General features: G+C 40.5%; 1 protein-coding gene across 1 annotated transcript; it reads left to right on the top strand.

The window, feature by feature from the left end:
- Positions 1 to 4,882: 4,882 nt before the first annotated feature.
- On the top strand, positions 4,883 to 7,467 carry LOC101613003 (melanoma antigen preferentially expressed in tumors-like). The gene is made up of 3 exons (XM_004668760.2): positions 4,883 to 5,172; positions 5,597 to 6,172; positions 6,924 to 7,467. The coding sequence occupies exons 1-3, from the start codon at positions 4,883 to 4,885 to the stop codon at positions 7,465 to 7,467; spliced, it is 1,410 nt and encodes a 469-aa protein (XP_004668817.2).
- Positions 7,468 to 13,505: the final 6,038 nt, after the last annotated feature.

Genomic DNA, 13,505 nt, shown 5'->3' with positions numbered 1-13,505 from the left:
AATCTCTGATAATGCTGCTGGCATCCTCTTTGCGGTTATGGTTTCCACTAAAGCTTTGTTTCAATGACTGCACTTTTATTAATTTTAATTTAAATTGATTTTATGTTTATTTATTTATTTCACAGAGAATGAAGGGGGAGGGAGAGACAGAGAGAGAGAGAGAGAAGAAGAGAGAGAGAGATAGAATGGGCATGTCAGGGCTCCAGCCACTGCAAACAAACTCCAGGCGTATGCGTCCCCTTATGCATCTTGCTAATGTGGGTCCTGGGCAATCGAACCCGGGTCCTGGCTTTGTATGCAGATGCCTTTACTGCTAAGCCATCTATCCAACCCCAATTTTTAAAAATTTAATTGAGAACTTTAATATTTGAACATATTGCACATTAGTTATATTCCCATCATGTTATACTCATATGTACCCTCTTCCCTGCTCCATTACCTCAGTGGGGGTGTTGGTGATCACTTCAGGATCCTGTGGTGGAAACAACGCCTCAGAGTATTTTTCCCACCAGGTGGCTTTTACTTCTCTATCCCTCCCCACCCCCATTCTTCAATGCGGGCTGAGCTTTGCAGGTTGTGTTATTATTGTCCTTTAATGTTGATCTCTCAGAAGATTCTAATTTTCTGTTTTGATGAGTTTTATGTATACTTAGTTTTACTGCCACCTCCCTAAAGGAGGTTCTCTGGTCATCAGAGCAGAAATCATATTCAATTCACCACTTGTGTAGTATTTTCTTTGTCCTGGGGGATGTGATAGAGAAGGCAAGAGCTCTTGCTAGGCAGCTGGCTTTCCTTTCTTGTCACTTTGAGGGGTCCTGGTTTCTCTGTGGTGTTCCAGTCCATATGTAAAAAGCAGATTCCTTAGCTATGAGTGAGATCAGCATGGATCAAAGGAGAGAAACCTAGACATGCAAAAGACTTTTTGACAGGCATAACCTCTCCTTTTAACTAATGAACAGTGCAAGCTTCCATCCAGGCTCTATAATCTTCCAAGCCATAGGTTTCTTACTTGGTTCCCTCTCACTGAGCAGGCCACATATCCATTAACAGAACAGTTGATTACCCTCATAGTCTGTGTGTCTCTATTGCACTGGCAGGAGCGTTTTGCATGGCTGGTGGATATTTGTAGCCATCTGGATCCTCTGCTTGTTCACTTCATTGGTGACTTTCTAGCTTTATGAGAGCTCTCCTGTAGGGAGGTGGGAGGTGGTGTCCATCTCAACTCAAGCCTGATCTCTCAATGCCCTGTGATCATAGCCTATAGTGTTCTCAGCAATAGGGTCTTCCTATTTAGCTGTGGTGGGCAACCAAGAGCTTCTTCAGTTGCCTGTGCTGTTTGGGGGAGTTCATGAGCTTCATTCTACACGAGTTCTCTGTTGGGGTGTTGGGGGTAGCACAGTTTTGTCACTGGGATTTACCAGTGGTAGCCAATCATTTTTAGGTAATTATTTCTCCACCCTGCAAGGCACTTTGGCCCTGAGGTACCAATTTTTGCCATCTTTAATATTGTGTGCCTCTACCCTCAGCCTCCCTTATCCCCTTCCCTCATCAAAATACCCCCGTTATGCTTTGCCTTGACTTGCCTGTATAAAATCCCTTCTACTGATCCCTCCCTACTTGTCCACTCTCAAATTCACATTCTAGCATACTATTCAGTACTACTGATGCTTACTACAGCTTACAAGCACATAAAAAAAATTTCCAAGTTAGGATTTCATATGAAAAGAGAACATGTACGCCGGGCCTGGTGGCACACGCCTTTAATCCCAGCACTCGGGAGGCAGACATAGGAGGATCGCTGAGAGTTCGAGGCCACCCTGAGACTACATAGTGAATTCCAGGTCAGCCTGAGCCAGAGTGAGACCCTACCTTGAAAAAACAAAAAGAAAAGAGAACATGTGTTCCAACCCTGACATAGCTTACAAGACCAAGGCATTTATTTCAAGCTTACAGATCCAGGGGAAGTTCCATTAATGGTGGCAAAAGCTACTTTCATACATCCAAGCAGAGAGAAACATCCAAACAGCCAAAAAAGCCAAATTCAGCAAGCAAGATCAAACTGTCTTTGGGCTTCCAGATATTCTGATTTTGTGCAATGTAAATTTTTGATATTACAGCCTTATGATTTTCTCCATTTTGTTAAAGGATGCAAGGAATGGCAGAACAACCGCACCCGGGGGACCTGAAAGATGGCAGTCCTGGTTTTTAATATTTTATTTTTATTTATTTGTTTACTTGACAGAGTAAGAGGGAGAGAGAGAAAGAAGGACACGCCAGGGTCTATAGCCACTGCAGACAAACTCCAGATGTGTGCGCCCCCTTGTGCATCTAGCTAATGTGGGTCTTGGGGAATCAAACCTTGGTCCTTTGGCTTTGCAGGCAAATGCCTTAACCACTAAGCTATCCCTCCAGCCCAATTTTCTGCATTTTATTGGGGTCTATTGCAACATTTCTATTTTTAATCTCTAATATTTCTGAGTAGTATCTTCTCTGTTTTTTTTTTTTAATCAATTTGGCCAAACTTATTTGTTTGTAAGAACTGCTATTCATCTCATCACATTTTTAAACTCTTTTCTTTGTTTTTAATTCATTGATTTCTGCCCTGAACTTGATTGTTCTTGTTTTTTCAATGCCTTCAGATTTATTTAGTTATTCATTTATGATCTCCAAGTTTGTGATGTTAGACATTTAGAGCTATACACATCTTTCTTCAACCTGTTTTCATTGTGTCCTATAATTTTGGAATGTTGTGTTTTCATTTGCATTTAGTTCTCAGAATTTATTTTGAATTCCTTCTTAACTTGTTCAATTACCTACATTAGCCAGGCAAAGCTCTTTCTCACCCTCATAAGCCAAACCTCACAGTATTTAATTCCTACTGCATTCAGATGTTTCAACTCTGACCAGAATAGTTCAGTAAACTGTACTTACAGCATTGCAAGGCGTCTCTTCGGCCAAGGTTTCAAATCCATCCACATTCATCTTAAAAATTAGCTCCAAAAGGCCAGTGGGAACACATTTATGTTTCTAGTAGCAGAAGTCCCACTGCTCTGGTACCAACTTGCTGTTGCAGTCAGGTCGCATGACTGACTGGAAAAACCCTACCAAGAGCAGCTTTTGGGAAAACAAAAGTTTTATTTTGGCTTACAGACTTGAGAGAAAGCTGCATGATGGCAGAGGAAAATGATGGCATGAGCAGAGGGTGTACATCACCTCCTGGCCAACATCAGACAGACAACATCAGCAGGAGAGTGTGCCAAATACTGGCAAGATGGAATTGGCTGTAATATCCACAAACCTGCCCCCAAGAGTACACACCCTCAAGGAGGCAGGTGTTAATCGCCAAATCTCCATCAGCAGGGAACCTAGCATTCAGAACACCTAAGTTTATGTGGGACACCTGAATCAAACCACCACGCCCACCTACTACCCTCCTTTGTTCTCCCTTTCTCATCTCCCTCCATTGAACCTCTACTTTGACTGTACTATTCTCTCTTATATATTGACTATGTTTTCTTTTGCTCTGTTCTATCATCTATGACAACCTGGGAGTTGCCCAATATTATGCTGGTCTTGTGCAAATAGTGAAAACTACTGTGAGGTCATGAATATAGTGTCAACTTTATGTCTGGGAGATACCATTCTAAACTACTCTTCCCCATACTCTGGCTCTTACATTTTTCCCCACACTTCTTCCTCTGTAGTCCATAAGCCATTGGAGAATATGAGAGAGATGTCTTATTAATTGCTGAAATCTCAAATATCACTTCTCGCTATTTTGATGAGTTTTGAGTTTTGATTCACCTCAGCAGTACCATCATTTAAATAGAGAGACTTCTCTGACTAAAAGTGAGAGAAAACTAATACATATGTATAGACATATGTATTTAGCACACAATTTTTTTCCTTGAATCTTGAGCTTAATGGCAACAATCTTTTCGCATGTAGTGTGTGTGTATGTGTGCATGTGCATGTAAATATGTGTGAGTGTGTGTGTGTGTGTGTGTGTGTGTGTGTGTACTATGTGTGATGTGGTGATGTGTGTGGACCTATACATTATGCATGTGTGAGTACAGATGAACATGCCTCATGCACATGTATGTGGAGGTCAGTGGAGAAAATCAACTTTTAACCTCTCTCTTCTGAAATTATTTGCTTAAGCAGAGTCTGTTTGAATTCAGAGCTTCCATTTTCAGTCAGCAAGCCCAGAGACATTCTCATTTCTCCCACCCTCCCCAAGACTGGAGCTCCACGCAGGCATGCCCTTGCCTAGCTTTCCACATGGTGGCTGGAAATCAAATGTAGCTCTTCTCAGGTACTCATACTTGCAAAGCAAGCACACTTACCCACTGTTTGGCGTGTAATTATATGTTAAGTTTAATATCGTACCCATCTGCCTTCATGAGTATCTCTTATAGTGTCGGTCTGTCTTCACCTGCTTCAAAGCATGGTGATGGTCATGTGACAGATCATATGCTGATATTTCATTCTTTACCTCTTTGCCCAGACATGTTTTGGTGTGTTGGCACTGTCTTGAAGACAATGAAGAGGACACAGATTTTGTGTTAGATTACCTATATTCTTCTGGATTATTTGTATCCTTTGTAAAAAAAATTTTGGAAGCTAGGTAACTAGGTGAGTAACATTGTTTTTTGCTTACTTAATGCTAATTCCTAATGCCATTTTATCATATGTAGAGACCCCTATAATGAAAGTCAGTTTCAAGAGTATGCTGATAGTAGAGTTGTACATAAATAATTGGCTGTTTCACAACATATTTATTGTGTAAATATTTTGTGCATTGCTACGATTGGTGATAAAATACTCTGGATATGTTGTAACGGATTCTTAATGTTTCTTACCATGATATAGGTTTCTGACGATGGAAGGAAAAGAGCCAGAAACACTACTAGAACTTGCTGCACAGTGTCTACTGGGCAATGAACCTGCAACAATTGGTGCCCTTGGGGAGATCCCAAGAGAACTTTATATGCCATTGTTCAAGGCTGCCCTCAGGGGTGGTCATAAGAAGACACTAACAGCCATGGTCAAATTTTGGCCTTTTGTCTGTCTCCATATTGGTAAATTAAGTGTACCGGCGCCACGCTGTGATGTCTTAAAAGCTATGATTGATGGTCTTCAGGTCCTTCCTGCACAGAACTCTGATTCTTGGTAAGACTGTGTATGAAAGAGACGTGGTAAGACAGCAGAACATTATGAAGGAGCATACCAATCTCTCTGAGATAGTTAAGCATGATTACTGAAGAAGTATGAGATTATTAGCTAACACTTGGGGTCATCTTGAAGGCAGCTGATGTACAGTGTAGATTATGAAATATAAATGAATTAGGCTGCACTAAATGGATTTGTGTATTTGGTAGCAAAGCATAGAAGAAAGACATGACACTAAATTGGAGAACAGTGGATAGAAAAATAACAAAGGATGTTGACTTTGCATGGACAAATTGCCAAGTGGTTAGCATAATGTGTACAGAGCAAGGATTAGGGAAAGTTTCCCTGCATGTCATCCCAATGCCGCTGGATTACATTAAGGCTTGTGCCCTCACAGGTGTGTTATCTCTTCTTTTCCCCACAGGAGGCCAAAACTGAGGATCCTAGATTTAAGGCAAGATGTTGGCTGCAGGACAACGTGTCCTGAGATGATTACCAGGGCCTCTAAGTGCTTCCATTCTTGTGCTTTCTCGGAACACTCTATTCTGAAAGTAGAAGCCCAGCATAGTATTGCCACCTCAGAGACTGAGACACAGTCAGTAAGGGAATTACTAGTGGACCTTTCCCTTGATGGTTCTTTGAAGAAAAATGACTTCAATACATTGCTTTTTAGTAAAGTTCAGCAGAGCTTAGGGTTGCTACATCTCTGTTGTCGAGATCTGAAAATTGATACACCATCTTACTACAAAAGTACAGTAGAATTTCTGGATCTGGTTTGCATTGATCACCTGGCAGTTGAGCATGCTTCTCTGAGTGAAGTTACAACACTTTTATCTGAAATGGTCCAACTGTACAGTCTTAGTTTGTCTAAAATCACTTGCAAATCTCTGAAAGGGAAAATCTTCAGAACTTTTATCATGCATCTTGCACGAATGGACCACCTCAAGGAATTTAAATTCTCTTCAACTTGTCTGACAAATAAACTTGCAAACATTATCAGGTAAGGGTTTCAGAAACACATCTGTGTTTCCTATACATGGTTATTAATTCAAAACAGAAATCATTCTCGGGCAATGCTTGGCTTCTTAATACACTTTGCTCTTTCTACTCAAGCATGTGTGATGCTGGAAGCTTAAAACTATCCAGCCCCAAAGTGAACCTCATACCATATTTCTGAGACCGAACTCTACAAATAGCTAGTCAATCATGTACAGACACTATGATGTGTCTATAAATATATTTGTGAACAAAATCGGTCTCTGTCATTCTATGGAAGAAACATAGAACTTGAGACAGGGAAATCATTCATGCTGCAGCAGTGATGCATATATTCATAGTCTAATACCCATAGTGCAAAATGTCAGGCAATTGTCCTGATGTATGATTCACCAAAGGTTGGGACGTGAATGTGGAGATTGTCCTCTAGAGACTGGTCCAACTAATTTCATTTGGAAGCTGTATGTGTTGAGTCTACATCAGTTAGGTGATCTAGAAGTACAATATGTTCTTGACTTGTTCTTTCTCATAATCATCCTTAGAAGTATATTGCGCCAGCTTCAAAACTGAAAATCAATATCTGAGCAGAAGAGTAACTTTCTCTAAACCACATGTCTATTAAGTGAATTAAAATGCTTTGTGGACTACTATTGTAATATATGTATAAAATAGTTTAGTTTAGGTTCATAGACATGCATACCTTCCCTCTTATAATCATCTTTCTTCAGAGACATCATTATATTTTCTTTCAACAGAGGCCTGCCACGTGATCTTGATTTCCTGTACCTGACTTTCTGTGAACTCTCCCACAAAGACTTCAAAATTTTGTCCCAGAGCCCTCTTGCCAAACATCTAAAGCTATTGAATGTCAGTGACAACCCCATGTATTTTGAAGATTTTGAGCCGTTGAAAACTCTTCTAGAGAATCTTTCAGGTACCCTACAACATCTAGAGATAAATCATTGTCTGTTAACAGATTCCACAATCACTGATCTCCTCCCAGCCCTAAGCCACTGTACCCAACTCCGACATTTCAGCTTTACGTCTAACCCCATCACAACTTCCATGGTCACCATGATTTTGCAGCAGTTAACACCCCTGATGGAACTGAAATGTGTATACTATCCTGTCCCTATTGATTGTTATTATGGATGGTATTTTCAAGGCCATATAGACCAACAGAAGTTAGACGACTTACAAGCACAAGTGAAAACAGTGCTTAGAGAAGCAGGGAGGGAAGAAATGAAATGTATGACTTATATTGACAATTCTCATGGAACAATACCATTTCAACACTGACATGTGGCCCTTTGAGCACTCAGTTCTCTTTCAGAAAACAAAAAGTCCCCAAGCATATGATTCTCCTGTTCCTGAAACAGAGAGTTCAACGTGTTTATGAAAAAAATATCTCTACTAATAAAATGGAAGACTTTGAAAAGTCTTGTTGGCCAATATTCAGTGTTCTCGGTGTCATTATTCACACACACACACACACACACACACACACACATGCACAAGCACACACAATGTGTGATGACCGAGTGGTGGAGCACCACTGATTGATTCACTTTTGGCCCTCTGACATAATTTAGGACATTCACAAACTTTGATTAATGTGTTATTGGAGTGGGTGGCGATCTTGAAGCAAATACTTTATTTCCTAATGTACTTTAAGGTTGTCATATACAAGGGTGTGTTGGGTTGCTTTTGAAAATCAATCTGCAATAAATAGTGGGAGGACAGAAAGTATGACTATTACCCATTGATGTCTTCAGTTATATATTACTTGCTCTTAAATAGGTTTTTGACTCCTGTGGCTGAGTTCTTTATTTATTCACATTGACCAAATTTGTGGTGTTATTCTAGGAGCTAATAATGAAAAAAGGAACTGAGCCATGTTTCCTGCTTTTTTACCCCTGTGGCTTATTTGACCCTGTATTGTTTCTCGGGATACTTTTGAAAATTATTTAGCCCCTTATCCCCAAAGTTAATTTTAATTTTCTCTTTATATGATCTGTTGCTTATAAAGTAAAATCCATACTCTGGGGTACTGCCGCCACTCTCGGGTCATGGCTTACCTTTCAAGAGAGGTTTGCAGTCATTGTCTATGTTACTCTCCTTTCTGTCATTGTACAAAATACCTTAGTCATCGTGTAATGAACCAGGTAATATGTTGTGTCACACTTTCTGATGTTTCTGATGGTTACATGTTGTCATCATTTTGGTCCTATGGCAAGGCAGAATATGGTAGAAAGTCATGAAAGAAGGAGGGATTCAAACTCATAGATCCCAGGAAGCAGAACATGTAAAAGATACTGGGGGTTGAGGTGTAGCACTCAAGAGCATGACCATAGTGAACTGCCTTTTAAAACTATAGTGTCTTCAATTTTCTCCCACCTCTAATAGTACCCTAATGTAAGTAACAAGCCTTTATCACATAAGCTTTTAGTTAATATTTAGGATTCAATCCATATACTTTCCAAGCTTCCTCTCATTTTCTCAATTGACTCCTAGATGCTCTCTCTTAATACAACATGTTCATTTCCTTAGAAGTACCCTACTTGCTATGGTACACACTAAACACATGTGTGTCTTATGTTCTAGATATTTGGTCACTCCAAGATATCATGGGACTGTACATAGAAAAAAATCCACCACACACCCACAATTTAGTAATACCAAAGCTGTAGAAGCATTGGAGGAAAGGGTTTATTTCCTTTGACACCATAGCCAAAAGGAGCTGGCTCATTTCTGTAGATCTGAGCAGAGAGACATCACCAAAGAGCCAGAAAACACAGCAGCCACAGTTAAAACTGCCAGAACTCAAATAACTCTGAACACTTCTTAGAGCTGGATGTAAGATAAACCCAACCCTGTGACACACCCCTTCCCCAGCAGGGCTCTGCTTGCTGGAAACTCAAGTTGCAGACTCTATCTTAACCAGATACACCTGATTCTATGGAGCCATATGTTCAAAACCCATATTCTACCCTTGGCCCTCATACATTCACAACCATTTCACAAAGCAAATTGCATTTAGCTCAACATTAATGGTCCCCATATTCTTTGCCAATTTGTAACACCATTCAAAGGTTTCAGTTCTTATTTGAGATTTAAGAGTGCCTCAAAACTATGAGCCCCGAGTGATTAAAACATAAGTTATTATTTCCACCACATAATGGCACAGAGTAAACATTTCCTTTATAAAAAGACATAACAAGGAGAAACTAGACCAAGGCAAGTAATAACTACCATGTAAATATCAAATATCTGTCGTTTCAAGTCCAACACCCATAATTAGTGACAGAAGTCTCTGGATTCCAATTCCATCTCTCCAGCTGGCAGCCATTCCTCAGTCTTGGTACATCCACAGACATCTTTGGGTCTTCACTGAAAACAACGGTTTTACATGCTACAGCTCAGCAGTGCCTTCATCAACCGTGTCGCCCTTCATGTTCAGCTTCTCTGAGTTTCTTAAGCCATCTCTTCAGCCCCATACTTTTTATATCTTTTTATTCTATACCTTCCACCAAGTGCACATGTCCACTACTTTTATATTCCGCCTTGACCAAACTCTCTGAGCATGAGCAGAAATATTCAGCCAGACATTATACCAGTAGCACAGTTCCAACAAAGTTCTCTCCCCTTTAAAAAGTTCATAGGCCAGGCTAGACAGATGGCTTAGCTGTTAAGACATTTTCCCACAAAGCCAAAGGACCCAGGTTCAATTCCCCAGCACCCATGTAAAGATAGATGAGCAAGGTGGGGTGCAGGAACCCACCAGCAATGTCGAACAGTACCTGAGGGGGGAGTGAGGAAGAAGAAAAAGACGACAGACAAAAGATCACCTCAGGAGGGCTGTCAGTGAATACTGAGGCCCCAACTTTATTTAGTTCAGCTATCTTATACTTCTTCGCAGAGCACAAGAATGCAAGCAGAAAAATGCTAATATTTACACAGGATCTCTTGAGAAGGCCACACCCTCCTACATTGATCAAAGCACAGTCAAATCTTAGCCTCTAGCTCAAAATGTTACTTCTTTCTCAGTTCCCAGAACCTCAGCTGATATGTAATCTCATGCTGGGCAAACATTCTGCTTCTGTCTGGCCCACTGAATAAGTGTACACTGGTCATAAACAAATATCCAGGAAATGGCTCCCAATAGTGGGACATGTATGTGGAGTTTGTTTATAATGGCTAGAAGCCCTGGCGTAGCCATACCCATTCATATTCTCTCTCTCTCTTTCTCCATATATATATATATACACACACACACATACATACATACATACACGCACACACACACATATATATATATGTGTGTGTGTAGGTGTGTATGTATGTATGTATGTATGTATGTATGTATATGTGTGTGTATGTGTGTGTGTATAATATTCCTGTCTCTCAAATAAATAAATAAATAAAAATATTTAAAGAAGTTCAAAAACCAAGCCTTCTAAGTCCACAGTTATCTCCATATTTATATTTTTATTTTTGTTCCCTCACCATAATCTCTGCTTCTAGCACTGTAACACTTCTCAAATCCTAAGTACCAAATTAATTCTTATTTCCCACACACAATTCCAAAAGACATGGTCAGATTCATCACAGCAATGACCCCACTCCTAGTGTTAATTTTCCTGTAGCAGTTACTTTTGTGTTACTGGATAAACATCTGACGAGAAGCAGCTTATGTGAGGAAAGGGTTTATTTCAGTCTTATAGAATCCGGAGGAAATACCAGCAAAGGCATAAAAGCTGAATCACTTCCATAGAGTCAAGGAAAAATGTATCATCAAAGAGCCAGAAAATACAACAGCCAGCGCTGAAACTGCCAGAGCACAAATTTCTTTGAATACAACACAAGGCTGGACCTGAGATCTGGCCTCCTGTGACACTCTTCTTTACCGGCAATCGTGTGCCAGTTGGAAACTCAAGTATATAGGCCCAATCTTAATCAAAAGCCCCCAAGTGTATGGAGCCATTCAATGAAACCACCACATTTACATATATTGTTACTTTGCTGAATTAGTGACTTACTTCATTTCAAAGACATAGTGAAAATATAAATTTAGCAAGCTGAGCATGCTTGTACATGCCTTTAATACCAGCATTTGCAATGCAGAGGTAGGAGGATCCCTGTGAGTTCGAGGCCAGCATGGGACTACATAGTGAATCCATGTCATCCTGGGCTAGAGCGAAACCTTATCTTGAAAAACAAAAATAACCCATGTTGACGTGTCAATAGTTCAGAACTAAAATGAATGACAAAAATAATTGAAATGTTTCTCATTTGTGAATAGTACTTTTTTTGCTGAATTACTTTAGAAAGATGTAGTAAGATAGGAAAATGTGCAAAACTTGATAAAATATTTGTACAGTTTCCATGTTGAAATGATCACATTCTGGAATTCAGAATGACTTGGTGTTGCAGTCACGTTCGCATTGCTGGTAGAAAGTACCAGATCAAGAGCAGTGTATGGAAAAAAAAGGGGGGTTATTTTAGCTTACAGAATCAAGGGGAAGCGCCGTGATTGCAGGGGGAAATGATGGCATGAGCAGAGGATGGACATCACCTCCTGGCTAACATTATGTGGATGGCAGCAACAGGAGTGTTTGCCAAACAGTGGCAAGAGGAAGCTAGCAATAATACCCATGAGCCTGTCAACAACAATACACTATCTCCAGTAGGCTTTAGTTCCAAATTGCCATCAGCTGTGTCCCAGCATTTATGGGGGACACCTGAATCAAACCACCAAATTCTGCCTCTGGCCCCCATGAACTGATAACCATAAATGATATAAAATGAAATGCATGCAGTCCAACCTTGAAGGTCCCCATAGTTTTTATCAATCCTAATAATGTTCAAATATCCCTATAATCCAAGGTCGTTTAACTGAGTCATAATAACCAAAATATCCTCAACAATCCCATAATGGCAAAGAGTAAACACACTACAAAAGATGACACTGACCATAGTAAAGTAATATTGAACCAAACAAGACATAAAATAGGGAAAATATCAAACACTGTAGTTCCAAGTCCAATAACTCTAGTCAGTAACAAGTCACCATGTCCTATAATTCTAACCAGTAACAAGTCTCTGGAATTATAATCCAGCTCTCCAGCCAGGCTACTCACAGTCCAGGAGAATTTAATCAAGGGTTGGCAGCTCACTTTAGCAGCTGTCTTGTGGTCCAGGCATCTTCACCGTCTCTCCACGGCAAACCGCGGTCCATCCTCATGTCTCCATTGGGTCTCTGTGCAGGCAATCCAGCAAACCTGCTTCAAACTACCCATGGCTGTCTCCTAAACATAAACCATGTGGCAAATTCAGTGACACTCTCTTTCCTGCATCTCTCATACTCCACAACACCAGGTAGAGTGCCGATTTGATAAATCAGGAGGAGTAAAGTAGACTTTGGAGAACAGGACACACCTTCAGCATTCACACCCCTTCAGAAGAGTCTACATTCTCCCTGTTGTCCCAATGCAGGTCATGTGACCCATCTCAAAAGGTTCTAATCTCTCATATAATTGTAGCTGATTGGGCAGAAATTTCAGCCCAAATATTAAATTTCTGTGGTATATCCCTCTACTCACACCAGCCCATTTCTACACAATGCAACCTTGCATAAATTCTCAGGGCATGGCCTTAAGAGCAAACTCTCACAAAAACTGCTTCTAGCCCAGTCCAAGAAAAGCTCTTTCTCACCCTCATAAGCCAAACGTCCCACTTCATAGTTCTTACTGCATTTAGGTGTTTCAACTCTGACCATATTGGTCCATCAAGCTGTACTTTTAGCACTGCAAGGCATCTTTTAGGCCACAATTTCAAATTCATCCACATTTTACTGCAAAGCCAAAGCCACAAGGTCAGGTCTTTATCAGCAACAATCAAACTCCTCTGCTACCAACTTTATGGCTGCAGTCAGGTTTGCATTGCTGGGTGAAAACACCCTATGAAGAGCAGCTTGTGTGTGTGTGGGTGGGGATATTTATTTTGGCTTATAGACTCGAGAGGAAGCACCATGATGGCAGGTGAAAACGCTGACATGAGCAGAGGTCGGACATGACCTCCTGCCCAATGTCAGGTGGACAACAGCAACAGGAGTATGTGCCAAACACTGGCAAGAGGAAGTGGCTATAACACCCATAAGCCCAAACCCAACAATGCACTCCCTCACAGAGGCTTTAGTTCCCAATTGCCATCAGCTGGGGACCTAGCACTCAGAATTCCTAAGTTTATGCGGGACACGTGAATCAAATCACCACACTTGGTAAAATATATGTTTGAGTGTCTCTGGATTTTGTTGCTAGTATCCACATTTTGATATG

This window comes from Jaculus jaculus, chromosome X (genome assembly GCF_020740685.1).
Source record: "Jaculus jaculus isolate mJacJac1 chromosome X, mJacJac1.mat.Y.cur, whole genome shotgun sequence".
Taxonomy (NCBI): domain Eukaryota; kingdom Metazoa; phylum Chordata; class Mammalia; order Rodentia; family Dipodidae; genus Jaculus; species Jaculus jaculus.
This window is presented reverse-complemented; position numbering and strand designations above follow the sequence as displayed.

Coding starts and splice junctions, on each gene's coding strand:
- LOC101613003 (XM_004668760.2), top strand. CDS start 4,883: ATGGAAGGAAAAGAGCCAGAAACACTACTAGAACTTGCTGCACAGTGT. Junction 5,173..5,596: donor GCACAGAACTCTGATTCTTG/GTAAGACTGTGT, acceptor TTTTCCCCACAG/GAGGCCAAAACTGAGGATCC. Junction 6,173..6,923: donor AAACTTGCAAACATTATCAG/GTAAGGGTTTCA, acceptor TTCTTTCAACAG/AGGCCTGCCACGTGATCTTG.